At 50.1% G+C, this 27,755-nt stretch overlaps 1 protein-coding gene across 3 annotated transcripts in view; it reads left to right on the forward strand.

The window, feature by feature from the left end:
* Positions 1 to 23,781: 23,781 nt before the first annotated feature.
* The window catches only part of COL2A1 (collagen type II alpha 1 chain), a 30,356-nt gene continuing 26,382 nt past the window's right edge, over positions 23,782 to 27,755 (forward strand). For 2 of the 3 annotated variants that reach the window (XM_069580889.1, XM_069580891.1), the window contains exon 1: positions 24,080 to 24,230. In XM_069580889.1, the coding sequence (XP_069436990.1) occupies positions 24,146 to 24,230 (85 nt within the window). In that variant the 5' untranslated portion in view covers positions 24,080 to 24,145. Of the gene's footprint in view, positions 24,231 to 27,755 lie in introns of all 3 variants that reach the window. The other variant, XM_069580890.1, reaches the window with a different exon arrangement.

Here is a 27,755-nt window from a genome sequence, read left to right on the forward strand (position 1 = left end):
TGACCTTCCCTTGGAAGGTACTGTCCAGGGGCACCTGGGCCTTGGAAATCAGGGCATCAGAGATGTCTGGGGTGGGCTTCTGTGAAGAGGATGAGGAAGGCAAGAAGCCTGAGCAGGGCTAAAGAGCCTGCCTCCAGCTTTCTCAGGGTCCCCAATCCCCAGCATTCCAGACCTAAGGTGGGGCACACAGGGTTCCCAAACCTTCAGGGCAGGCAGGCAGGCGGCAGCGCCTCCTCTCCCAGATCCCCAGAAAGGAGGGCCTTTCATAGCTAGGTGCCCTGCAGTCTCCTCAAAGCTCCTTTATGAGGAAGGCTCAGGTTAAAAGGCTTCATAAATCTCACACACTCCCCGTTGGGCAGGACAGAAATATACAGCCCCTGAGCATCCCTGCCCAGTGAAGGCAAACAGCTCATGCATGGCTGTGGCCAGGAGTCCCCCCCACCCCAAGCCAGCGCTGTCCTCCCCGCCTCAGCACAGCCAGTCCCTGACTAGGGGGCGCCACGCCACCCCTCTCCCGCCCAGAACAAGGGATTCCAGACCCCAGCATTCACACTAACAGGGCTCCCTCAGCCCCAATGCTCATTCCGCCTTTCTGCGGCTGATTGCGGAGTGAAGGAATGTGTCCTCGGTTCAAAAGTTTCAAGTGTCAGGAGGTCGAGTTCTAGTGAGTTCCTGAAGAGCTGAAGGAGCCCCCAGTAACTCATTCTGGTATCTCGACTCCCTTATCTTTAAAATGGACTAATGACACTTAGGTGGTGGGGTTACTAAGAGTATCGAGACAGGCAGGACTCAGCGCTGCACACACGCAGGAGGTCAGAGCTACTGCCAGCGCTGCTGCCGGTTCCACGCCGGTGCTGGCCGTGGAGCTTCAGGCTCCCCTGAGGCCCCGCCTCCATCTCCAGATGTTCACATAATGGAGGCTGTTTGGACCTCGCCTCTGGGACCCCCAGGATCAGGCAAGAGCGCTGGCAGCCTTTCCAGGACCCTGGCCTTCCCTTTCCGGCCTGAGCCCAGGGCATCCCCGTTAAACCCCCCAGTTCACGTCCCACCCCCTCTCCCGGGTCGCAGTTGATTATTTTCATTCGACTGGGGCTGACCTCAGTATGGTTTAATGGCCCTTTCCTCCCGCGGCCACTCTCATCTGACACCTGGAATGCCGCTCTGAGCTGCCCGCGCCTTTCTGTCTCTGCTAATGAGGTTTTCTAACAAAGCCCTGCGTCACTGGAGTCTGCTCACAGAGGGACTGCTGGACCGCCGCCTGGGGACCCGGGCTCTGTGGGAGGAAGGGGATGTGGGGGGCGGGGGGGAAGGCCGAGGGGAACACAGAACTTCTTTCAGAAAAGGCTGCGGGCTGGGTGGGGGAAGGAAGGCACGCTGCTACCTCCAGGCCGGCTCCAGGGTGGCCACGGGCCTGGCCAGTTGCTGGAGAATTCTTCCTAAGCCTCAGGCTCTGGAACTGCTTCTGTAGCCAACCTGAGCAAGGGTCGAGGGGCCAGACCAAAGAGCAGGGCCTGGAGCTGGAGGGTATACTCAGCACAGGGCCTGGGAGAAGGAGCCCTTGGGTGGATGCAGATGGCCTTGCGTGTGTCCGGCGCTGTCCTATCTCCACCCATCTGCTGTGGGGACCCTTCCTGTGTCGTCTCCACTGGCCTCACCTGCTCCTGGGAAGACTCCAGCTGTCCTGCCAAATTCGAAGGATAAGAGGAAGGAAGCTTCACAAAGAGCCCTGGAGGCTAAAGAGAACTTGGTCCAGAGAAGAGTCAGCTACAAGATGGCCCAGGAATAAATGTTCTTCAAGGCTCCAAAGTGTCCTTAGAGCCAGGAAAGGGTCTCAGACTCCGTGGAGCCTACTATCAAGAGAAAGTCAGAAAACACATCGCAGGACAGTCATGATCAATCAACAGATCTACTCCCTGGAAACCCAGTGCCAAAAGGCTGCTCTTGGCAAGAACTAAACTCAAGTTCAAGGAAGGCGCAGCTGCCATAGTTCACTTGCTGCTACTGTGTACCTGGTGCTTAGCCAGGGGCATCTCACTCAGCTCCCCGACAAGCTGGGCAGGGGTAAATGTTGCTGTCATTACTCACTCGTTACAGATGAGACAATTGGGTAACAGAGGGTGAGTGACTGATTCAAGGACACACAGCTGGTAAGCAGCAGTGCCAGGATCGGAACTCATGAGTGCTATGCTGTGCTAGCTGTCCTTCCGCAGGGAGGGGGTGGTTTGGGGGCCTGGGAGGAGGCTGAAGGAGCAGGACAGGTTGGAGGCGGGTGGGCAGTTCACCTAAGTCAAGCAGTATGAGCAGAGAGACCAAAGGAAGGAGACGAGATGTCTGGGCAGTGAGTACACTGGGCCTAGGGCAGAGACTGGAAAGATGGATTGAGCAGGGACTCGAGCGCCAGGCTGAGGAGCTGGCCTCCATCCTGAAGGCAATGGGGCTTACAGCGGGCTTCTGAGCAGTCTGAGATGTGATGAAAGTAGCGGGTCAGACCACAGGGGACAGGCAGAACCACCATCTGGGAAGCTGTGACCTGTCACTGGAGCTCTTTGGACACAGGGCAGCCCCTTTCTGCCCAGCCCAGGGTAGCTCCCTCCTGTTTAGATCAAAACCTTGTTCATCAAACCACCATGTCTAGGAAGCTTTAGGGGAGGGTTGAGATCAAGGATGATGTGTTCTCAGGTGGATTTGCCAGATTTGAGGACCACCGGGACTACCATTTTTTTTTAACTTTGTATTTTATATTGGAGTATGGCCGATTAACAATGTTGTGATAGCTTCAGGTGGACCGCACCTGGCCCACCTGAAGGGTGGACAGTACATATACATGTATCCATTCTCCCCCAAACTGCCTTCCCAACCACCTAGACTACTATTGATGTGATTGTTTCCGTAAATCAACTCTCTCGTTCTCTTTTGCTTTACTCAAGTTTACACGAACTGAAAGCTTTATATCATAGCACTGATATTCTACCTTTTCCTCCAATGCACATCAAAATGAACACATTACCAAAATGTATAAGTATAAAACCAAAAATATTTACCTGTGTTCCACCTAAAATCACCCCCAGGGAGCTCTGCACTTAGGAAATATTGGTGACCCTCCCCTTGCTCCCCCACTTGGAGTGACCTCATTCAAAGATTTCACATTTGGAAAAAGCAAGTCAGAAATCACTCAGAGCCAAGGGAGGGGAGGAGGCCAGGCCTGGGGTAGGGGTGGGGCTCTGTAAAGCGGGCCCAGCAGGGAGGGGGTGCTGGTGGATGTGAGACTGGGGGACTGAGGGCATTGGAGGGAGCTGCCCCAGGGAAGTGAATGAGGCCTTGTTAGAGCCGTGGCAGCTAGGCAGTGTGCAGAGACCATGCTGCAAGTGTGAAGCTTCCAGTAACTTTTATGGATGATTTCTTAATAAACATTTGAGCCATCTGTCTGGACTGGGGCATGCGTTGTCCTGGGTGCCTGGAGACAGGACCGGGTGAGGGGCTGGTGTCTCGTGCATGTCCCATAGTGTCCTCTCCCCATCCTCGACTTGTCCCCTTGTTCTTTTTTGTCATAATTAGGACAGCTTCCATATGCTGAAGGCTGACTGAGCCCAGCAGCTCCCATTGAAGTCCACATTCTGTCTCTTTTAACCCTCGTAATTACTTTGTAAGGCCAGTGCTACAACTGTGCCACTTTAACATGTCAGGAGACAAGTGAGCTTGTCAGGTGGCCGAGCTGCTAAATGGCAGAGTCTGGCTAGCCCTTTGGGCCCAGATCTGAGTGACCCCCAAGCCCATGCTCTGAGCCCCCTGACAACTTCTATGTCTTACTCTTTCTTGCTCATTATCAGCACACTGCTTGCCCTTTCCTCCTCTGCCTCTCCTTTCAGAGCTAGACTCAGCTACTGCCTCTCCTCTCAGACATCGCTAGGGAAATACCTGCCCGCCCTCCACTGCCTGGATGTCAGAACTGGTACCACTCATGAATACAGCAGGCCAGTCCATAGGGCAGCTGACTTTTCTGTGACGGGACTGACTCATCTAATGCTGAGAAACCTTAGTCATTGAAAGCCACTTGGATTATTGGCTTTGGCTTCAAATAAACAGATAAAGTGTAGCTAAAAGGAAATGGTTTCTGGGGTCTTTCTCTGAATTTGGTACATCAAAGACAACCAAGTTCTAGTTGGAAGCATGAACTTCTTACAAGCGTCTTCCAAAGGTGTCCCGTGCTTTGTGTAGTTGCTGTATATGAATTAATAATTATTTTTTAAAAGTTATAAATGCACAATGGCCTTGTTGGGTCTATCCTAACAAGGAGAGACCTATCCTACCCATTCTAAAGACAGAATGTTATAGGAGAGGAAAACATCTCGAGAAGAAATGTTCTCAGGTGTCAAGAGGCAGAAATGGCAGCCTTGAAGCACTCCATTTACAGCCCTAGTAAAACCTTAACAACACAGCTCCTAATGAAGCATGTAGTCCACTAAAACTAGCCAAACTGACTTCAATCCTGTATTTCTAGGGCCTGGAGCTCTTGTAGGGCCCATTTGATCTGTAGATATATAATTTTCAAAACCCCCAGTGAGGAAGCAGTTAGCTGATAGTAATAACCCATGAACAGAAGATACTCTGATCCTCTGTGCAGAAAAAAAGTAAATTTAGATTATTCAAAACCCTGGATCAACTGATGCATGTATGTGTGCACTCAGATGCTGCCTTATGGCCTCCCTCACTCTACGTTTGCAGACTGTAAGCTTCCTCAGGGTGGAGAACATGGACCAGAGCAGTCCTTCTCCCTCCAAGATGGAGACCAGGACGAAGAGGGCCTCAGGGTCCAGGGGATGCTGTGGGCTCGCTTCACGATCTGATCAACATTTGGCTTAAAGGGCAATGGGCCTCTAGGGTTGGAGCACCCACATTTGTTCTACTGTAACACAGAAAGAGCGAGGCTGGAAAGATATAACATTACCTAAGGAGTCTCAGCAAGTAATGAGCCCAGGCACTGACCGTCTACTGCATGGGGGTGCAGCCCTGGCTGGGAATCAGGCCTGAAAACTGGCCCAGTTCCTCCCTTTGCCTAGTCTGTGAGGGCTGCTCAGAGAGAAGAATCATGGACCAGGCTCTAGACAGCGACTTCCCTGAAGGACAGAGAGTGCTTGTTACAAGCAGCTCCTCAGGGTTGAAATTCCACTTCAGGTCTCAGCACCTAAAGTCATTTTTCTTCCTTATTTATGTTTCCTGTGGAAAATCTGAAGAAAAAATCTGTGGAGCATCTTTTGAGCTTGCCTTTGGAAGGGAGAAAATATGCTCCCTTTTTGCTGGGCAAACATAGCAAACATTGGTGCTTTCACAACCCAGACACAAGCTGGTTTTCAAAGGCTCCCGCTTGGCGGCCCCACTTAGCTCATCGGAGGGGTGAGGGGTGTAGCACCTGGGCTGAGGAGGTTTGCTTTGGGAGCAGACCTTGGAATCTGTGAATTTTCTACTCCAAGCACATCCAAACGGAGGAACCAGAGCCCCCTTCTGCAAAGCTTGCTCTGGCAACTGGGGCTCCATCTGCTTGGGGTGGAGCTAGAGAGCCAAGGGCCTCAGATGACCAGCAACCTGGTCCTCATGAAGACTGTGCTGGGGTGTTGGAGGCTTAGCAGAGAGGATGCAGATGGATCAAGATGGCCTCAGGGACTCTGGCCCCTTTCTCTGGGTGATGCTGAGATTAGAAGGTGGAGGTGAGAGTGAAGGGGACATGCTTCTGCACCCACAGATATTTTCAGGCTTCCAAAAACTAATCAGGGAGACCACTGGGCAGACGTTCCTTTAAAGCTAGAGCGGTGTGACGGCAGCTACCCACTGTGGGCTGTCTGCTTATTTCATTGTGGTCTGTAGCAAGGATTTCCTTCCCTCTGTCCCTCCTTCCATCTCTCCCTTCCTCCATTTATTTCATGAGAGAGATAATAACCTCCCAAGCACCCATCAACTCCAAGCACCAACAATGATCTACTCACGGCCACTCTAGTGTCATCAATCACTACACCTACTCCACCCACTCTATGCCTTCCAACTGGGATGTTTTGAAGCAAATTCCCAACATCATCTTGGAGGAGTGTCAGTCACTCAGCTGTGTCCTAGTCTTCAAGACCTATGGACTGTAGCCTGCAAGGCTCCTCTGTCCATGTAGGATTTTCCAGGCAAGGATACTGGAGTGGGTTGCCATTTCCTCCTCCAGGGGATCTTTCCAACCCAGGGATTGAATCCATGTCTCTTGCATTTTCTGCATTGGCAGATGGATTCTTTCCTACTAGCTCCGCCTGGAAATCCCTGACATCATCTTATCAATTGGTATTTAGAAGTATTGGACACTGAAGAACACCAAGAACCCTCCCTCACCCCAGGCCCACGTATGTGCATGCGTGTGTGCTCATGGCTTCAGTCGTGTCCAACTCTTTGGGACCCCGTGGACTGTAGCCCGCCCAGCTCCTCTGCCCGTGTGATTCTCCAGGCAAGAATACTGGAGTGGGGTGTCCTGCCCTGATCCAGGGGATCTTCCTGATCTGGGGATAGAACCTGCATCTCCTGCGTTACAGGTAGATTCTTTACCACTGAGCCACTGGGGAAGCCCAGGCCTATGTGTACATTTTGCCAATCATGGCAGGGGCTCAGGGAATGTCTGAAGTGCATCTAAAGACCTGAAATTAAAAACCGCTGTTACACAGGATAATCTCTGTCTTGGAGACAAAAGGAACCTTTCCTTTTGGCATCTGGGAACTCACAGCTGTTCCTTCTAAGATGAACTTCCTTGTTTCATTTGCAATGGCTGTTTTTTGAGTGTAGAGGACCATGCTGGAGAAGGCAATGGCACCCCACTCCAGTACTCTTGCCTGGAAACTCCCATGGACGGAGGAGCCTGGTAGGCTGCAGTCCATGGGGTCGCTGAGAGTCGGACTCAACTGAGCGACTTCACTTTCACTTTTCACTTTCATGCATTGGAGAAGGAAATGGCAACCCACTCCAGAGTTCTTGCCTGGAGAATCCCAGGGACAGCGGAGCCTGGTGGGCTGCCGTCTGCGGGGTCGCACAGAGTCGGACAAGACTGAGCGACTTAGCAGCAGCAGCAGCAGCAGCAGCAGAGGACCCTGCTGGGTGACTGTAGGGGAAGGCAAGAGAAGGCAGGGCAGAGCGGCTGCCTTCCTGGTCCTTTCAGTCCAGTGGTGGGGTGCGAGGAGACATGAGAAGGAGCCCAGTGGGCTGAGGGAGCAAGAACTCAGCCTGAGAGGAGGAAGAGCCTCTCCTGCACAGTCTCTTCTGGGGGGTTGTTTATTGGCCGGCATTAGTTAGGTCTCTTAGCGGCTGTTAATGTGTGTGTTTAGGGTCTCTCGTAATGTCTCTAAGATAAGGACCAGCTCAGTTTACACTCCACCTTCAAGAACTGGACTTGGGACTGGACTTGGGGTGTAGGGAGCTTATGGGGGAAGCAAGGAGGTGATCAAAGTCCTTCCTGGCTTCTGCAACTGGAAGGGAAGACTCTTGGAGAGAGAGGATCTGCTGAGTGCACAGGGGAGAAGGGCTTCCCTCTGGGCTGGACAAATTGCCAGATTTTTTCAATGAGGAAATGCACTTTGTTCTCCTTCTGATTTTCTTTTGAGAGGAGATATGGGAGTGAGGCCATTGTCTATGTGGGGTTCTTTGGAAAGATCTTAGAAGATTTCTGACCTTCATATCAGGCCTTTTTGCTGTCCCCCAATCCCGACCCCATCCTACCCTAGTGTCTGCAAAATCAGAGACCTGAGCCACGTCCAGGTGGCACCTAAAGGAAAGACAGAGCCTGTAGCTGGTGCCCGGGGGCATGAGCCAGTGGGGCAGCAGGAGGAGCAGAGACAGGGGCAAACACGCTTTGAAGAGACGACATAGTAAAGACGGCATTTCAACCTGTGAGGAGAAATAGACTTCTCAATATATGTTCTGGAACAACTGAGTACACACTTATGGAAAAAAAAAATTAAAGTAAGATTTATACTTTCCAGCACAAGAAATTATAAGTATTATTTTGTAATAACTTCTAACAGAGCATGATCTATAAAATACAGAATCACTATGATGTGCGCTGAAACTAATATAATGTTATAAATCAACCATTCTTCAAAAAAAAAAAGAAACAGATTGCATGTGGATCAAATTTTAAATGTTAAAAAAAATTTTAAGGAGTTTTAAAAATATTTGCTTATTTATTTATTCGGCTGCACCGGGTCTTAGTTGTGGCATATGGGATCTAGTTCCAGGATTGAACCCAGGCCCTGTGCTTTAGGAGCATGGAGTCTCAGTTGCTGGACCACCGGGGAAGGCCCTACATGTAAAAATTAAAACTACATCTAAAAAAAACCTCAAAGAAACAATGAGAAAGATTTAAACCTATGAAGTAAGCCAGAAACAAAAGTAAAATAATCATCAATTTGACCATGAAAAAAAAAAAAAATTTCATGGCAAAACCAAGAATAACACCATAGGCAAACTCAAAGATGAAATGTCAAACCATGAGAAAATATTGACAACTATCATTGCAGTATTATTTCAGCAAAAGACTAGAAATGGTCCAAATGTCCATCAAACGAGGATTGGTTTAATAAATGATGGTATATCCATACAATAAAATTTCACATTTCGCAATGAAATGCTGCTGCTGCTGCTGCTAAGTCACTTCAGTCGTGCCCAACTCTGTGCAACCCCATAGATGGCAACCCACCAGGCTCCCTCATCCCTGAGATTCTCCAGGCAAGAACACTGGAGTGAGTTGCCATTTCCTTCTCCAATGCATGAAAGTGAAAAGTGAAACTGAAGTTACTCAGTAGTATCTGACTCTTAGCGACCCCATGGACTGCAGTCCGCCAGGCTCCTCCATCCATGGGATTTTCCAGGCAAGAGTACTGGAGTGGGTTGCCATTGCCTTCTCCAATGAAATACTAAGCAATCATTAAAATAGTCAGGTGATTTTTCTTGTGTTGATATGAAATCATCTTTAAGACACACACAAAAAGGCTCATGTAGACCGGGGCCTAGAGTATGTTACCATTTGTGCTGAGAGAGAGAGGAGGGGTGTTATTTACCCATCTATGGGAGGAGGGGAGCACAGTTGCTTAGCTACGCTTGGAATCCCTCAGGAAGGACATCTGAAAACCAGTCATGTTGGTTCCTTCTGGGAGGGGTTATAGGTGGCTGGGAGGGAGACTTCACTTTGAAATTTTGACACATGTGAATGAATTACCTATTACAAATAGTATTAATGCTATGATTTTTTTTCTTTTGAAAAAAGGAAGAGAAAAGAAGGGAGGAAAGGATATGACCGAGGAAGAAGAGGAAAACCAAGTAACATGCAAAGCGGACACGGCCGGGAACTGGTGGTAGTCACTGCCTTCCTCGCTCCTTCCTCATGGGCCCTCTCAGCAGCAGTGCTCACAGAGGGTTCTCGGGAGCAGTTGTCTGTAAAAGCCCACCACCGAACCAGTTTCCTATGAGTAGGGAACAGTTGGTCCTTCAGCTACAGAATGCAAATCCCAAGCAGCACTGATTCTGGGCACAGACCACATGCTCACTCTAAGAAAAGAGCGTGCTCTACGTGACTGTGCGATGGAGAACCCTGGAGAAACAAGAGCGGCTTATCCCCAGCCAGCAAGGTAGGGGGTGGGGAGAGAGAAAGAGAGATTGAGAGAGAGAGGAGGGGAGAGGAAGCGGAGAGGAAACAAAAGGAAGCAACCAAGTGTCCATCCACTGGTGTGCCGCAGTGCATCCATACAGAGGAAAGCCTCGTCTCGTGCCCATACGGCGGAAGAAGGGCGCTCCTCACTGCCCAGGTTGTATATTGTTCACCTTGTGTGCCTAAGGCTGTGGTCAGACATGACTGAGCAACTTCACTTTCACTTTTCACTTTCCTGCATTGGAGAAGGAAATGGCAGCCCACTCCAGTGTTCTTGCCTGGAAAATCCCAGGGACGGGGGAGCCTGGTGGGCTGCCGTCTATGGGGTCGCACAGAGTCGGACACGACTGAACCGAGTGAGCAGCAGCAGCAGCAGCAGCTTGCATTTGGAAAGGATGGAAGGGGCTTTCTCGCTTCCAAGATAGTGGAGGTGAGAGAGGTTTGGGCAAGGGAGTTGGCCCACATTTTAGCATGTGTTTATTCCCATATCTCTTCTAACCTCAATACTGTCATCAAGAGTAACTTATTTGGGGAATAATTTTGCAGTTTTTTTAATTTGCAAATATCACTTCTCTGGCTGGGTAATAAGCAAGTAACAGTGGTATTACTCCACCAGTTCAGCTCCCTGCCAGCCGGAGTGCTCCACTTTTACAGAGAAACAGGATCTTACACTTGAGGTCGACAGAGAAAAAGGAGGTAGATGTAGCTGGAAAACTCAAGCTCTCTTTTTGCTTCTGGTCAAAACCAATGCTGCCTTGGCCAAGTCCTTAACCTTCCCATCAGGTCCATTCAGGCCTAGGGTAAGAGAGGAGCAAGGCAGTTGTTTTGGGTGCAAACTTTTAGGAACACAAGGCTCAGACAGTAAAGAATTTGCCGCAATGAAGGAGACCTAGGTTTGATCCCTGGGTCCGGAAGGTCCTTTGGAGAAGGCAATGGACAGAGAATCCTTGCCTGGAGAATTCCATGGACAGAGGAGCCTGATGGGCTACAGTCCATGGGGTTGAAAATAGTCAGACACAACTGAGTGACTAACACTTAGTGAAAAAGCCTCAGGAATCAAGATAAACAGCATTTAAAGATAATATTTTAAAAATAAAAATCAATGCAAAAAATTTCATTATGAACAGAAAGCCAACCTTTCAAATGAAGATGAGAGGAGCATTGCTGGTTTCTCTTCTAGCTGTAGGCTCCACTGGGGCTCACAACTCTGTTCCCTAGGCCACACTGCTCCATCTCTAAATCAACAGGGTTGGACCATTTGACCTCCTGGGATCCTGCTGGGCCCTGATGATTCATGGCTCAGGAATGAAGTGTCGTTGGAGGACTAGGGACAGCCTTGCTGCGCAGGGGGCCTATTTTTCTCAGAGCCTGTGTTCAGATGCACTTTGCCCGAGCCTCTGCCAGCCAGGAGTGAGCGAGTGAGTGAAAGTCGCTCAGTTGTGTCCCACTCTGTAGTCCCCCAGGCTCCTCCATCCATGGGATTCTCCAGGCAAGAATACTGGAGTGGGTGGCCGTTTCCTACTCCAGGGAATCTTTCCGACTCAGGGATTGAACCTCAATCTCCTACATTGTAGGCAGATTCTTTGCCGTCTGAGCCACCAGGGAAGGCTGCCAGCTAGGAGAGGAAGAGTCATCTCCTAAAATCTCACTCGTCACTAGAAAGTGACAGGGGCCTTTAAGGTCCTGCTCGAATCAACAGGATGAGAAAGTCTGGTTCTTCAGGAAAACCCACCTTTTCTACTTGGCCCTAGTGACCCTCGGACGCTTGCTGAGCTTCAGGGAAGACGGTAGCATTGGAAAAACCAGCTGCCTCCACCCTGGAGGGGAAGAATAGCTCCCTTCATGGGGCTGCTCCGCGATGCCAGGGTTATCCAGGTCGACGAGTGAGGAAGTGAATCAGCCCTTCCCAGCCCTCCAGTCAGAGGCCCGTTCAGTACCCTCTGGTGGTGTGGCATTTGGATGTGTTTTGTCAAAAACTAATGAACATCTCACTTAGGCGCTGGAAACAAACATCAGCCCCAGCCAGTTCTTACACTTGCTGAGCATGAATAACTCCCTTTGGCTTCGCAGTCAGCTGGGCCCAACAAGTGAATTTAGAGGCTGAGAAGTCAGTCGCTAGCCCTCACACAGACTCGCCCATCAGGGTGGGACCCAGGCTGGCCGCATGGCCCAGGAGAAGCCATTCTCGCCTTGGGTGCACATTGGAATCACATGAGGAGGGGGCTTAAAATGCACAGGTGCCTGAAATTTTGGCTTAACCTATCTGGGGTTAGGCCCAGCATGGAGGATATTAAAAGAGCCCCATATTAGGGATTCTAATACACAGTCAAGTTTGGGAAGCACTGCCCTGAACCAGTGCTTCTTGGACTTCACGTGCAAACACATTACCTCATTAAGAAACAGATTGTGATTCAGTGTGTCTGGGGCGGGGCCTGACACCCTGCATTTCTAACAGGTTACCGGGTGGTGTAATGCTGCTGATTTTCAGACCATACTTTGTGTAACAAGGATGTCATACGTGGTCCAAGATGATAGCTACTAACCACACAGCTATGATTAAAATTAAAACCAATTAAATTTAATATTAAACTTAAAAAGTCAGTTTCTTAATTGCATTCAGTTCAGTTCAGTTCAGTCGCTCAGTCGTGTCCGACTCTTTGCAACCCCATGAATTGCAGCACGCCAAGGCCTCCCTGTCCATCACCAACTCCCGGAATTCACTCAGACTCACGTCCATCGAGTCAGTGATGCCATCCAGCCATCTCATCCTCTGTCGTCCCCTTCTCCTCCTACCCCCAATCCCTCCCAGCATCAGTCTTTTCATGTTTTATTTATCTAAAAAATTATTTATTTATTTATTTATTTGGGGCTGAGCCAGATCTTCAGAGAAGGCAATGGCACTCCACTCCAGTACACTTGCCTGGCAAATCCCATGGATGGAGGAGCCTGGTGGGCTGCAGTTCGTGGGGTCACTAAGAGTTGGACATGAATGAGCGACTTCACTTTCACTTTTCACTTTCATGCATTGGAGAAGGAAATGGCAACCCACTCCAGTGTTTTGCCTGGAGAATCCCAGGGTCGGGGGAGGCTGGTGGGCTGCCGTCTATGGGGTCGCACAGAGTCGAACATGACTGAAGCAACTTAGCAGCAGCAGCACAGCCAGATCTTGGCTGCAGCACACAGGATCTTAAGTTGTGGCAGATGAACTCCTTGTTGTGGCATGTGGGATCTAGTTCCCTGACTAGGGATCATACCCAGGCCCCTTGCATTGGGAGCTTGGAGTCCTAGCCACCAGACCACCAGGAAAGTCCCACATTCGCCACTTTTTAAGTGCTCAATCATCACGTGTGACTGCATGCATGCTCAGTTGCTTCAGTCGTGTCTGACTCTTTATGACCCTATGGAGCCCACCAGGCTCCTCTGTCCATCGGATTTCCCAGGGAACAATAATGGAGTGGGTTGCCATTTCCTTCTCCAGGGGATCTTCCTGACCCAGGGATTGAACCCTTGTCTCCTGCGTCTCCTATACTGCAGGTGGATTCTTTATTTCAGAGCCACCAGGGAAGCCCATCCCATGTGGCTACTGACTACCATACTGGCACAGACACAGAATGTTTCCATCATCTCAGAAAGTTCTGTTAGGCAGTTCTGTCCTAGAGCATCTCTTTGAAGCTATATTGGAGCAGCCATCTCTTGAAATGTGGGTCAAAGCTTTCTCGGTGTGGGGACTACAGAATACTTCTTTTGCACTCCTCACAGTGAGCCTGTGCACTAGGCCTATGGAAAATGCTTGGTTAATGCCCACTCAGGTTAGCACACTCATGCTTTTGTGCACAGGCAAGTGCCACATCAGCACTGGCTGATTTACTGATATCTACTTGGGCATTAATTAACATTGTCCTGGAGTTTTATCCAGGACAGCTCAATGGGCATGGCAGAGCTGTACGACTGCACTGGGAATGTCTCCCTACCTCTAGCAGGCCCATGATTCAGGCAAGAAGGTACAGGGTTCCAGGTGATTACCTCTCAGAGTGTCTGCTCTTATCAGTCATGCCAGGCTGGAGGATGGACTAGGACACAGAGGTGCAGCGAATGGGGCACTTCACCTTCCAAGCCCGACTCAGACATTACAAATCTAGACAGATTCTCTCTTCTCAAGGGATTTTTTTTTAAGGGTCTTGGGGAGAGGAGAGTGCTGGAGACAGCTTACTCCCTGTTCCTGGGTAATCACTCTGCTTCTCCTCAGGCAACCAATATGGACCCCAGCGGAGCTGGGAGAGAGGTGCTGAGCCCATCGGTAGAGCAGGTTCCACCTGACTTAGTCACACTGGGTGGGAAAGCTAAGCCCTTTGCCTGCTGATCTCTTAGCTTCACAGTGGTTGACGGTCAGATCCAATTTAGGGGTCACTGACAGTGAAAGTAGGATTACAGTGAAGTGGGAGAGGAAAAGAAACCAGGTGCCTCTCATCACGAAACCACAAGCAGGGACTTCCGTGATGGTCCAGTGGTTGAGACTTCGCCTTCCAAGGCAAGGGGTGCTGGACTGATCCCTAGTCAGGGAACTAAGAGCCCACATTCCTCCCAGCCCAAGAAACCAAAACATAAAACAAAAGCAATATTGTAACAGATTCAGTAAAGACTTTAAAAACAGTCCCCATCAAAACAAACAAACAAACCAACCACATGCAGCTACCTAATTCTACAGATGAAACATCTGAGCTCACAGAGTAAAGTAATTGGGTCAAGATCACAAGGCAAGTTAGATGCATTTGTTGTTGCTGTTATTTAGTTGCTAAGTCTTGCCTGACTCTTTGCGACCCCGTAGACTACGAGTCAGGCACGACTGAGCAACTTCAGTTTCACTTTTCACTTTCATGCATTGGAGAAGGAAATGGCTACCCACTCCAGTGTTCTTGCCTGGAGAATCCCAGGGACGGGGAGCCTGGTGGGCTTCCGTCTATGGGGTCGCACAGAGTTGAACACAACTGAAGCAACTTAGCAGCAGCAGCAGCAGCAGACTGCAGCACAACAGGCTTCCCTATCCTTCACTATCTCCCAGAGTTTGCTCAAACTCATATTCATTGAGTCGATGATGCCATCCAACTATCCCATCATCTGTCACCCCTTTTTCCTCCTGCCCTCAATCTTTCCCAGGGTCAGATTCTTTTCCAATGAGTCAGATCTTCATATCAGGTGGCCAAAGTATTGGAGCTTCAGCTTCAGCATCAGCAGTTAGATGCATGGGGAGGTTGTTTCCTGACTTCAAGGCCAGTGTTTTCCCCACTGCTCTATACCCAAGAGATCTGCAAGCCATTCAAGAAAAGAAACAGAGTATTATGTAAATTTGTATCTCCAGTAAAACAGATAATATAGGTAGGTCTTCTTTAAATTTTCTAGTACAGATGATAATGAAATTGCTTTTTTTATTAATTTATTTTTAATTGGAGGATAATTGCTTTACAATGTTGTGTTGGTTTCTGCCATACAACAATGTGAATCAGCCATAAGTAAACATATATCCCCTCCCTCCTAAACCTCCCTCCCACCTCACCTCCTCATCCCACCCCTCTAGGCTGTCACTGTGAAATCGCTTTTTTCTCGTCTTCTCACTTCCAGCCACCACTTCCTACTGCCGGGTTCAGCTTGCATAGACTGCTTCTGAGATAACTGAACTTCTCCCAACCCACTCTTTTTTCAATAGTAAATATTACAGAGTTACACAACCCACAGTTGTTGAATCCACAGATGCTGAGCTGTATACATGGAAGAACCACGGATAAGGGGAGTCAGCTATAAATTATCTGCTAGTTTTCGGTGGCCAGAGAGCTGGAGCCCCTAACCCCTCGCCCCTTCAACGGTACAGCATTGGTGCTATTGAGACCTGAGAAGAACCAGCTTCTCTCTCTCCAGAGCTTCTCATCAAACTGGATCAAAAAGCCTTGAAGGGAAATTTCTCTGCAAATCTTGGTCTATTCACAGTTAAAGCAAACTGGACTTTTTGTTTAAACTGATACTCATAGAGAAGATTAATTGCTATCCTAGTCTTCCTAGCTTCCATGATAAACTGAGAAGTTTCTGTTCTCTTTCTTAGGCAGAAGTTTTGCCCAAGTACTGAGTCCATGTATCATCAGTGCCAACTTTCCTTTTCAGGTCATATAAAAATCTGTGAATCCTGAGTTTGTGTTACTGACTTCAAAACAATGGAAACACTTTCAGTTCTACACCTCCCATCCCAGGATCTTCATCAGTCAATCTAGATCCTAATTGTTGTCATCCAAACGCTAGGAAACATAATGGGTAAGACAAACGTGTTAATAGGACTCAATTAAATTAAAAACAGAGACAGGAGATTGCTTCTTTATGGTGTGGTAGGCAGGTGGGGCAGGGGGAAATAAAAAGGTTGGAGACCACGGAAAGCAGGGATGAAGATAAGAAACATGACTCTGAGCCTCCTCTGTGGAGCGCACTGGGGAAGTTCCACATCTGTATTTCTTTTATGCTCACGATGAGCCCAGAAGCAAATTGCCATTATCCCTGCTTTCTGGATGAAGTTCAGAGAAGCCGAGTAACTCGCCTAAGGGAATAGAGCTGGGCAGTGCAGTCGCCTTGTCCCGCCTGGGCAAGTTCAAGAACCACTGGAAGGGTATGCACGTTTCTAAGAACTTTTAGGCCAAAACTAGACAGGCATTCTGACAGGCTGGCAGAGGAAGGAACAGGGGTGCAAGTGGGACTCATTTCTCTTGTTCCCATAAGAATGGAGTCCTTGAACAACCGGCTGAGGATTCCCAGGTAGGGTCCCCGCAGGACAAGGAGCAAAGCCATTGTGGGGGCCTCGCTGGCGTCTCAGCTGAGCTGCCAGAGGAAGAAACATCTATTTAGGGATGGGGGGGGGGTGGGTGGCAGATCTCTGGAGACTCTGAGTAGTCTCACTGAGGCACAGGTGTAACCAAGCTGCTTCTACCACCCAAAACTGCGCAAAGAGCTATTCTCGGCTAAATGCCAGAGCAGAGAGCGTCCACAAATGGCTTTGCACTGAGCTGCCTCATACTGGATATACGTCATATTGCAGCCTATTTACTGGCAGTTTGGCTCCTCGTGTGACTGTCTCCCCCCAGGACAGGATCCCCATCAAACAGATCGTTCTGTGTTGGTGCTCAACACAGTGCAGTGGGAGGAACGCCGGCCGAGGCACAGGAGGGGGCAGGGGCAGGGGCAGGAAGGGGGAGAGAGTAAGGGGAGACAGTCAAAGAAGAGTCCCCGGCTTTGAGCCCAGGAGCCTGGGGGAGGGTGTCAGGGGTGGTGGGGGGTGTCAGCAGAGGGGCTGGCCAGCTGGCGGGAACGTGGGGCTGGTATGCGGAGCAGGGTGGTGCCCTGTCTGGCCCTGGACAGGTGCCTCCCTCAGCAGGGCACATGAGGTGCCCTCACTGAGTTTGTGGGTGGGGAAGGGCTCACACATGTCCTTCTGCTCCCTCCTGAGGTTGTTTTTGGCAGAGGAATCCACTAGAAGCTTACCACACGTTCCCTTGAGCTTTTCAAGGACTTCCTGGAGGGCTGGTCCACCCCACCCACTGGGGTAGAATAAACTTGGTTTCCAGGAGCCTGGTTTTCTGTGAGGGGTATGTACCCTGCTAGGCCCAGAGGCTCCTTTCCATGATAAATCCCATCCAGGGAGAGCTCATGGGTCACGAGTCCCTAAGAGGTGGGAAAGAGGTAAGACACCGGCTTCCGCTTCGGCTCAGCGCCTGCACTCTCTCCATGGAACTCAGGACTCAAGCTCTAGAAAGTGTTCATCTCTTCCTGGCTCCAGCTCCACCACCTATCAGAGAAATGGAACAGGGAAAGTGACCCCTCACCTACGGCAGAAAAAGACAGCCTTTGAGAGTTACCACACTCACGGCTCCAGCAGCAGCCTTTCCAAAGCCCTGCACCTGTCATCTCCTTTCCCGCCTCTGTCCAGTCCTCTCCCTCAACTCACTTTTTTCTGGCGCCTTTTCACTCAGGCCCCCTCCTTGCCATGAAGATGCAGGGCGTGCATGATCGCGGCCATCTGGAACTGCAGACCCACTCTAGGGCTGCAAATCATCATTTTCAACCCAGTATTTAGGCTGGCACTTCTCTACCCCTAATGGGTGCATGAGTTATCTGGAGATCCAGTAAAATGCCAAATCTGATTGAGAGGATTCTGTGGACCACTCTTACCATAGTGAGAGTTTAGAACACTTACTACGTGACCACACTACACTAAATAGACTTTGTGGGTGCTGTGCTGAGTCATTCAGTCGTGTCCAGCTCTTTGCAATCCATTGGACTGTAGCCCACCAGGCTCCTCTGTCCATGAGATTTTTCATCCAAGAATACTAGAGTGGTTTGCCATTTCCTCCTCCAGGGAATCTTCCCAACCCAAGGATCAAACCTGCATCTCCTGTGTCTCCTGCACTGCGGGTGGATTCTTTTCCTGCTGAGCCATCAGCAGGAAAAGGGAAGGGAAGACTTCATGGGGGGAACTGTAAATGTAAAAATGATAGCTCCTGTTCTCAAGGAGACATGTGAGTAAATTCACACAGGATTTTTCTCCGTGGTTGAGGGATAGAAGGATGAATGAATAAGGGTACAACTGCATGGGATGGGCTATATTAGTGCAAGAGTTCAAGGGATGGAGACAGGAGATAGAAGCTACTCACTTTCACACATCTGGCAGGTTGTCAGTCCCTCAGAGTGTGTCCCCTGGAGCCGCAGTGCCATGCCATTGCCAGACAAGCGCCCAGAGTAAATGCCTCCTGGTCCTTGGAGACAGTTGTGGCTGGACAACCACAGTTGCTTCACATACAACCCCTGCTGGGAGTGGTCCAGCATCTCTGCATCGAGGCCCTGATGTTTCTCCCTTCACCCCATAACTAGCAAGAGTTAATGAGAACACACATGTTCCTCAAAGCCAGAAAGCCATATGCTTCAAGAGAATGTGAGATATTGCATGAACGGGTTATGCTTTAAAAAAAAAAAAAGTGAAATAGGAAGGTCATGTGCATATAAAACTTACAGCTACTTTTTCAAAGAATAAGACTTTAGAAAGCACTAGAAGAGACAAAGATGCATAGGACAGTCTTTTGGACTCTGTGGGAGAGGAAGAGGGTGGGATGATTTGGGAGAATGGCATTGAAACATATATAATATCATATAATAAGTGAATCGCCAGTCTAGGTTAGATGCAGGATACAGGATGCTTGGGGCTGGTGCACTGGGATGATCCAGAGAGATGATATGGGGAGAGAGGTGGGAGGGGGGTTCAGGATTGGGAACACGTGTACACCTGTGGCAGATTCATGTTGATGTATGGCAAAACCAATACAGTATTGTAAAGTAAAATAAAAAGAAAAAAAAAAAAGAAAAATAAATTAAATAAGCAGGGTGAAAAGAAAAAAAAAAGAAAGCATTAGAAAGCCAGATGTCTTCCTCTTTTGCCTCAAAGGTCTAGCTAGTAGGAGATAAGTAGAAGAGGAAAGAATGAGAAGTAAGAAAGGCAGGTCTGAGCCAGACCCAGTGACAGCTAGCGGCACTCCCGGAGTCCTCTGTGTCTGGCCTCTTTCTCATCCCTAGTACTACATCTTACTCCCACTGGCCCCCACGGCTGACTCCACACTGGTCTGGGTCCCCAGCCATGTCTTCTGGTTCATCTGCTCTTCTTCGGCTTCTTATGGGTGCCACCCTGTCCGCTCACTATACCTCCGCATTTCAACACTCCTCTCATCCTTGGAGACTCAGTTCTCCTAGGAAGCCTTCCCCGGCTTGCTCTATGACTTCCAGAATATCTGTTCTTTCTGGCTTTGTTTGTTTAGTTTTTAAGAGGAGGATACCATGTTTGCAGGATTTTTCACAGTCTTTTTTCTTATTTCCCTTGAAGATGAAAATACAGTGTCTTAATTCTCTCTGTATCATTTCATACAGAAATGAGTGTTCAGTATGAGCGCTTAAACTGAATTTGGATGGTGCTGGGACAGGACAGAAGAGACAGGGTTGGATTCTTAACACTGTTTGCGCTGGGACTACATAGTAACACATTTATGCTCATGCAATGGAATGCACACCATAAACCTAGAAACCCTATCCTGGACAGTCCTGATCCTGTTACTCTACCCCAAAAATGCCAAAGGAAAACATAAACACATCTTGAAAGGATGTCTAAACTGAGTCAACCAACAGAAGCAGGCTGGCCCCGCTCTCCCTCCACCGTGGCTGTCTGAGTGAAGTGTGTGCGCTCACCACCTGCCATATTTGGGGCGGGCTTACCTCTTTGGAATGTGAATCCTTCCACACTCTATCACTATTTTTAAATGGGATTTGTGTAGAGAGAGAGAAAGAGGTCTTTTCTTTACAGTTTACCTATAAATATCTTTCCCAATAAGGAAGGCTATGTCCACTATAGGTCTAAATTTAATATTGCCATAAAAGAGAGAAAAACAGTGAAATGGTTATTTTGTCTACACAACACAAAATGACGGGTTGAATCCACCTGCCTCACTAAATGGATGTAATTTGGGGTAGATACACTGATGGTGTCTGTTTAATTTCTAACTGTTCTAATATTAGGCCTGCCCTACTCAAAGTTGTAAGTGGACAATGATTGCCACGTGGGACCTTCATTCTTAGCCATCCATGCCCTTCTTCCACTAAGTGGGGGAAACAGCAGCTCTTTGATTCCTCTTCTAGTTATAGACATTCCAGTGCTTCTCATCTATCTAACACTGCCAGGATATAAGATTTTCCACATTAAACGAACAAACATTTATTTTCATTATGTTTAATGGAGACTTTTCTAAAATGGAATACAGATTTCCCTTTCTCCCCGAAGAGACCATAATAAACTTGAGTTAACATTTTGTTGGACATTTAAGTTTATTATTATGAATCACAGGGACAGCAGCAGAGGCTGTAAGCCAGGACATGGGCTGTTTACCCCTACCCTATCAGGTTTTGTTTTTTTTTTAATTGGTTCCTTTTCTTTTTTTCTTGGCATGGGCAAAGCTGCACTTTATTTTTAAAAAAATTTTATTGGAGTATAGTTGCTTTACAGTGAGGTGTTAGTTTCTGCTGTACAGCAAAGTGAATCAGCCATATATATATATATATATATACACACATATATATATATATCTCCTCTCCTTGATTTTCTTCCCATTTAGGTCACCAGAGTATGAGCGGAAGTCCCTGTGCTATACAGTAGGTTCTCATTAGTTATCTATTTTATTGGTTATTTTTCTATCTCCTATCTTATTGTCCCATCTTGCTATCTTACTATGTTTCATCAACTGCTCTCCTATCTGCCCTCATTGTTTCTGCATCTAATTGGTGAGGTCAGATGACCATCTGTTAACACAATATCTAAACTATGAATAAACACGGACAGAATAGGAGGGACTCTACTACACATAAAATGCATAAGCTTTCGCACATAACAAATTCTGGCTGCCCAAAATTCTGCCTGCTGCTTCTCCCCCAGCTCACAGGTTTGTTTCTCCTTCTTTTCAGTTTCTTGGCTATGTTCTGGATATTGAGATTACTAGGTAAGTGACCTCCAAATCAATGAATTTTTTTTTTCTCCCCACATAAAGGTTCAGTCCCAGTCTGAGTCACAGATTAGAGGTTTTTAAATTGTAGTTGGATTCATGGGTGGGTAGAATATTGGTATTGGTGTTTAGTTGAGTTTAGAATTTAAATAATTTCCATAGTCTATTTTGGTTCTGAGAATTTATTTTGCTTTTGTCAGTTCTCATCTCTGATGAAAAAACCTTTTCTTTTTTTCTCATGAGGAGCAGAGAACTAAATTTTGTATTCACAAATGAACCATTATTACTAGACAGACTCTAGAGCTCTTATATGTAGATACAGTTTACTGCAAAGATGAATCACACACACAGTTAGAGTATGAAATCAAAAGCAACTAACCAACAGAAGTACGTATCACTTTGTTGCCCACTAACTAGATCACTTTGAAAAAGGCTTCAATTTTTTCATCTATTTGAGTGTCTTCACCCAAACTTTTGTTGTTGTTGTTGTTGCTGTTGAATTTTTATGGCAGATTTTTTTTAAAAAAATCAGTTGTATAAATGCCTTGCTTTGTAGCTGTCTATGGATTGCTCATATCAGAAAATAAATCAGATTTTACATCTAAATGCATCCATCCAGAGGGGTTTAAATACTCCTATGTGCTAAAATTGTGCTAGGCACTCTTGTCCCCAAGGAGCGTCTAGACTCATCGTTAATATAAGACCAATGAATATAGAGTTGGGGGGAGGGAATGAAAACTACATAAAAACATGTAGCTTAGAATATAGGATGTGGATACAGGCTATACCTGCCTGATGGATTCAGAAAGGCAGGGAGCCATTGCATTCTAGAGTTATCAGAAAAGACTCTCAGAGGGGCTTAAACATAGGGGGTCTTCAGAAATATGTGAAATTTGGTCTTTCTACCTTCCAGATGGAGAAGATAGAAGCCATGGCTCCAAGGAGGGCATGGGACATATCAGGGGGTAAGACTGGCTTTCTCTGGCCAGAGGCTGGGGCTGGGGAAAGGCTAAGAGCTTAACACTAGGACTTGAACAGGAAGACAGGAAAATAGCCAAGGAGGGCTTACAGCAGGTAGAGAAGTTGAAACCAGTGCTTTAAACCTTCACCCACCTCCATCCAGACAAAGTATGGATGTATTTCTTTAAACAATGTAAGCCCCTTCACTTTCCAGCCAGCACACTTGCATGGAAGTTAAATTCTGCACACTTGGAATTCAGGGCTTTATTCTGAGAAGCATCAGAGCATGAGAGGGTGGAGAGAGAGGGAGGAGAAGCCCAGAGCCTCCTGTGAAGACTGAGGCCTGGGTGAGAAAAGCAGCTTCTAAGTGGCTTCAGCTTCAAGGAGGAAAGGGCTGCAGAAACCCCATCGCTGGGGAGGGGAGTACTGGTTAAGTCAAGCTCCAAATTCTGAGTTTTGTGAAAGTTTGCATTTCTGCCTAAAGTTCCTTGGGGGACTTTACAATCCTCGGGGATAGAAAATGGTTTACTCAAGAGGAAGGAGGTCTGTTAGGGAACTTTTCCTCCCCGGTATTAATGGAGACACCTGGAGCCAAAAGACAGCACAGCTGAGCCCAGGGGAGAAGGTAGCATTTAGGCCAAGGTGAGATGAGGTGGGAAGTGATGGCCAGGGGGCCAACTGGGAAATTCTGGCTTCTCCCCCAGCTCACAGAACTCAGTCCAGCTGGAGCGGCGTGCTTCCTCCCGGGCCAGGGCTGCAGCAGTGGCCGACCGTCCCTGGCCAGAGCTGCTCAACCCCCGCCGGCAGCGCCCACTCCCCCCAGGGACTACCGGACCCCGGCCAGGGAGAGCAGACACCCAGGCTGAGCCTGGAGCTAGACAGCCCCTGACCTCGGCAGCGCGCACGGCGTATTCTCGCCCCACCCCACCCGCCACCCGTCTTCTGTGTCTCCTCGCGTCCTCTCCCCAGGGTCTGCGCCCGTCCCCCACACCTTCACACAGGTCTCGGTCTGTGCTGTAACACCGGCCCAGTTCCCGGCGCTCGGCTCGGGTCAACGTCTGCTGAGCTTCCAGAGGAAGCTCATTCATCGCATAGTTGGATGGGGGAGGAGTTGGGGCGGAGGCGGGGGGCGCTGTCGTTCGCAACCTCCAGGTGGGAATCCAGGGGCCAGATGCTCCAAGAAGGGGCTAGAAAATAGATCGGGACGACCCTACCCCCGCCTCCCCGCCCACCCACCAAGTTTGGCCCTGCTTGCCAGTCTCCAAGATTTAGGACTCCTGATACTTCGTGGGCTCCCCTTGAGCCCTTCCCCTCGCCCGCAACCCAGGGACCCAATGCGATGCCCCTCTCTCCCTCCCCTCTGCTGCTTTCTACCGCTTCCCCTCCTCCCTCCCGAGTCTTTTCCGTCCACGGTCTAGGGCTCGCGGCCTGCGCCTCTGCAAACACCCCCACCCCTCCAATCCGGGCAGAACTCCGAGGGGAGGGGCCGGAGGCCCCCATTCCAGCCTGTGGTCGGAGAGGGCAGCGCCGCAGCCCGGGGTGGGTGGGGGGGAGGTAGACAGGGGCCGTCTCTGCGCCCCGCCCGATCAGGCCACTCTGCACACTTAGGGTGGGGGGCGGGAAGCAAGGCTAGCGGAGAGGGGGGCTCCGGTCCGGGCAGGTGCGGGCTCTGGCTGGGCCCAGGCGGGGTACGGGGCGGGGTCTCAGGTTACAGCCCCGCGGGGGGCCGGGGGCGGCCCGCGGTTTGGGAGAGCTCGCCAGCCTCGAGCGGGGCCGGGCGCATATAACGGGCGCCGCGGCGGAGAGAAGACGCAGAGCGCCGCTGGGCTGCCGGGTCTCCTGCCTCCTCCTCCTGCTCCGAGGGCCTCCTGCATGAGGGCACGGTAGAGACCCGGACCCACGCCGTGCTCCTGCCGCCTCGCCGCGCTCCGCCCGGGCCCGGCTCCGCCAGGCCCCGCGGTGAGCTATGATCCGCCTCGGGGCTCCCCAGACGCTGGTGCTGCTGACGCTGCTCGTCGCCGCTGTCCTTCGGTGTCACGGCCAGGATGTCCGTAAGTCGTCCACAGCTCCCGCCTGCCACCCTTCTGTGTCGACCCTCAGCATCCTCTTCCCTGGCCCTCTCGCACTCTGGAGCCCGCGGGTCTGGGTTAGAGCGGCTCCGGGGTCAAGGCGCGCGGAGACGGGTGCAGGATGCGCAGAAGCTCATTGAATGGAATTCTGCAAGTCAGGGACTCTGTCCTAGCGTCCTCCCTGCGGGTGGTGGTTGGAGGCATTTGCCGGTCCTTGCGTTGCGCAGGAATATTAAAGAAGCAAAGCGTCGGGTCGGAAGTTTGCGCTTAGATTCAAGCGCGCTCTCTTTGACCAGCTTTGATAACTAAGCGCAAACACACACTGCTTGCCAAGCACTCAGGGTTCGGCAAAACAGGTTGTGGCCCATAGATCTTAGGAAAAGTAGGCGAGAAAAAGCACGAGCGAAGAAGTGAGCAAGGGCCAAGGGGTTGAATTCCTAGTCGTGTCCAGGGGTCGGTGTCTGCGGTTCAAAGGGAAGTTAGTTAGACAAAGGAGACGCTCTGAAACTAGTAGGCTGAAACCCGAGGCCGCGATGAAGGGCTTCGGAGAGACACCCTGAGATCTCAGCGCCCCTCGTGGGTTTTCTGCCCTTCATGGCTGGCCCAGGAGCAAGGTGCAGCCCGCTTGGCATCTCGGCTTTCCCCTTGCCTCTAAAAGATACAGAAACTTCCCGCAGGAGAGGCCATCTGAAAGGCGATAACATTCCAACCAGACCTTGCTTTTGAAACGTCCGGGGGAAACAGCGCCCCCTCCCCGCCGTCTTCCCCCCATCCGCCCTCTCCCGCACCCGCCCCCCCCCCCAAGCCAGGTACTACAATGAGTTACTTTTATAAAAGTTTCTGGAACTAGCCGAGGCTCTGCCAGCAGTGAGTGAGCGATGTGTGTGTGTGTGTGTGTGTGTGTGTGTGTGTGTGTGTGTGTGGCAGAGGAGTGGGACACGGTTGGTCGATTGCTATAACAATTTCAACCGTATATAGTTAGAGATGGCAGTTTTACAATCTGGTCCAAAGACAGTTCGAACCGCACCTTTCCATCATCTCCTTTGGTAAAGTCCCACTGTCTGGGATTATATTTAGGACAAATGAAGCCTGGAAAGTGTATTAAGCAGAGATTTTTTTTTTCCACGTGTTTGGGCACGTTTCCGACGGCTGGGATTCCAGCCCTGTCTTTGTATGTTACAGATTGTAAATCAATCGCAGGGGAAATTTGGGGGGAAGGTATGGAAATCAAAAGTCCGTCTGCCGAGGATTCTCTGCAGTCTCGCCTGCCACCTGGCTATCTCTGGAGACAGTTTAGAAGGCTTCGGGCCCAGAAGGACTTTCCGTTCGTTAGGGTGATCGACAGGGGCAGAACTGGAGCCCGCAGCGCAGCAGCAAGGAGCCTCAGGCCGAAGATTTTGGTCAGGGGGTCGGGAGGTGCACTAAGCTGGAGGCGCACTCACGGCACTTGGAATACGGTGTCACTTAGTGGCCCCAGCTCGGATTGACTATATATTTGTCCTAAATTTGCACTTAGACACCCACAAAGCTGTCTTCTTGACTGATCTCTGCCATAGTGCGCAATGGAATTAGCTAGGTGAGTCTCAAATTCCCCAAACTCTGCATCTGGTATTAGAGGCGCTCACTTAAGTGGCAGAACGTTCTCAGCGCCGCAACTTTCCTAGGAGGGAATGAATTCCACAGCTCTTTGGGCCCAGATCTCCCAGTCGCTCCTCCCCCCACCCCCCCTCCCCAGGGGCAGAGCATTGGAGCCGCTGGCTTTGCGCCCTAGCGCACCCTGGCCGGGTAACCCACTCCCCTGGGTCAGAGGACCCAAAGACGTGACGTGGGGAAGGACGCAGTCTGCATGGACGTCAGGAATGTCAGTAACCTAGGGCTCGGGCACGCCCCTCCTCCCCATCTTTCCACAAGTTTGAGAAGCTTATTGGCTGCTGCGTTTTTGACCCACATCTGCATTTCACAGCCCTCGTCTCTGAAGTGCCCCTCGGCTCGGGGGAGAGACCTCAATCCGTCTTTGTGAGGCTTGTTTGCGTTAGGAGATTGGCAGCGATGGCTTCCAGATGGGGCTGAAACGCTGCCCGTATTTATTTAAACTGATTCCTTGCGGAGACCTGTGAATCGGACTCTGTGTGCGCTCGAGAAAAGCCCCATTCATGAGAGGCAAGGTCCGGTGGGTTCCCCCGGACTCCCCGACCCCCTCTCCCACAATGCCCCCCCCCCCCCCCCGTGCCCGCCCACCGCCACCTCTCAGGCTCCAGCCCTGCGCGGAGCAGCCGCGAAGCAAAACAGTTCCCCAAAAGAGGTAACTTTTTAATTGGCCTACTACAAAGAGTCGCTTATACGGCCCTGCGGTAATGAGGGGAACACGATCAGGCGCGCCGGGATGCTATCGGCAGCCGTTTCGAACAGCAATTATGGAGGTGCTGGGCTCCTCCGTCCACACCTAAGGGATCCGGTTACGGAGCTGGCTTCTTTCTGGGGCAGTCATTTAATCGCACTTTTCACCCTCCCAGTGTCCGTGGGCGAGCTGCGTCCAGAGCTGCAGTCACAAAGAGTCACCGTAGGGCTCTCACACCCAGCGCTGCGGCCGCGCCCCAGCGCCCGCGCATCCCCGGACCGCCCTTCCGAGGGAAATCTGATCTGCCTTCTGGGTGAACCCCTCGTCCAGCATTTTGCTCTTTTCCCCCTACGGCCCTCCTGGCTGAAAGTGGGTTCTTCTTTAGTCTGGACCCCACCCCTCGCTTTCTGCAGCTCCACCCATTTTAGCAGTGGGTGTGGCCCAGCGATTTTGATACTTAAGCTAGGATTCCGCCCCCCACCCCGCCACCCGCCCCCCACCGCGTGATTATCTTGCCTAAATGCTGAATGGATTTTTTTTTTCTAGTGGAAAAAAAAAAGGTTTATCTTTCAGAGTCTCCTTAAAGAGCAGGGGCAGGCCCGTTTCTCTCTCCGCCCACCTGGTTTGTGGCCCGTTCCTATTATTCATCCATTGCTGCCAGTGCTTTGACGATTCTGATGAGAAAAACAGCGCTGGGCGCTCCCTAGCACGTGGTGCGGGCTCTGCCACGCTTGGCGCTCTTCGGAGCGCTCTTGTCAGCACAGGCTTCGTTTGCAGGGTGAATTCCAGACGGCAGGGCGCTTATGGAGGGGGACTACTCTGTGCCCTTCTTTGTCTGCATTCTTGGAGGGGGCCGGGCCTGGACTGGCTACTCTTGTCCGGGACCAGGCATTCAAAGCCTCCTTCCATATCCCCTCCGTCACGTTGAGCCGTTGTCTTCAGATGGAAGCAGGCTCTCTCCAGAGGGGGGTCCAGCTGGAGGTCAGCACCCGTAGAGGGATCTTTGGCCCTGCTTGCCTCCGGGGCATTTTATCAGCCCTCGTAGGTTCTATCCAGGTGTATTGTTTGACTGGTCCAAACCCCTTCCCTAAATCGGTCCTAAGACTAATATTACTTAAAGAATGGGACAAGATCCTACCTCTAATAGCTCATCCTTTCACACACCTCCA

Source organism: Ovis canadensis, chromosome 3 (assembly GCF_042477335.2).
Source record: "Ovis canadensis isolate MfBH-ARS-UI-01 breed Bighorn chromosome 3, ARS-UI_OviCan_v2, whole genome shotgun sequence".
NCBI classification, from domain to species: Eukaryota; Metazoa; Chordata; class Mammalia; order Artiodactyla; family Bovidae; genus Ovis; species Ovis canadensis.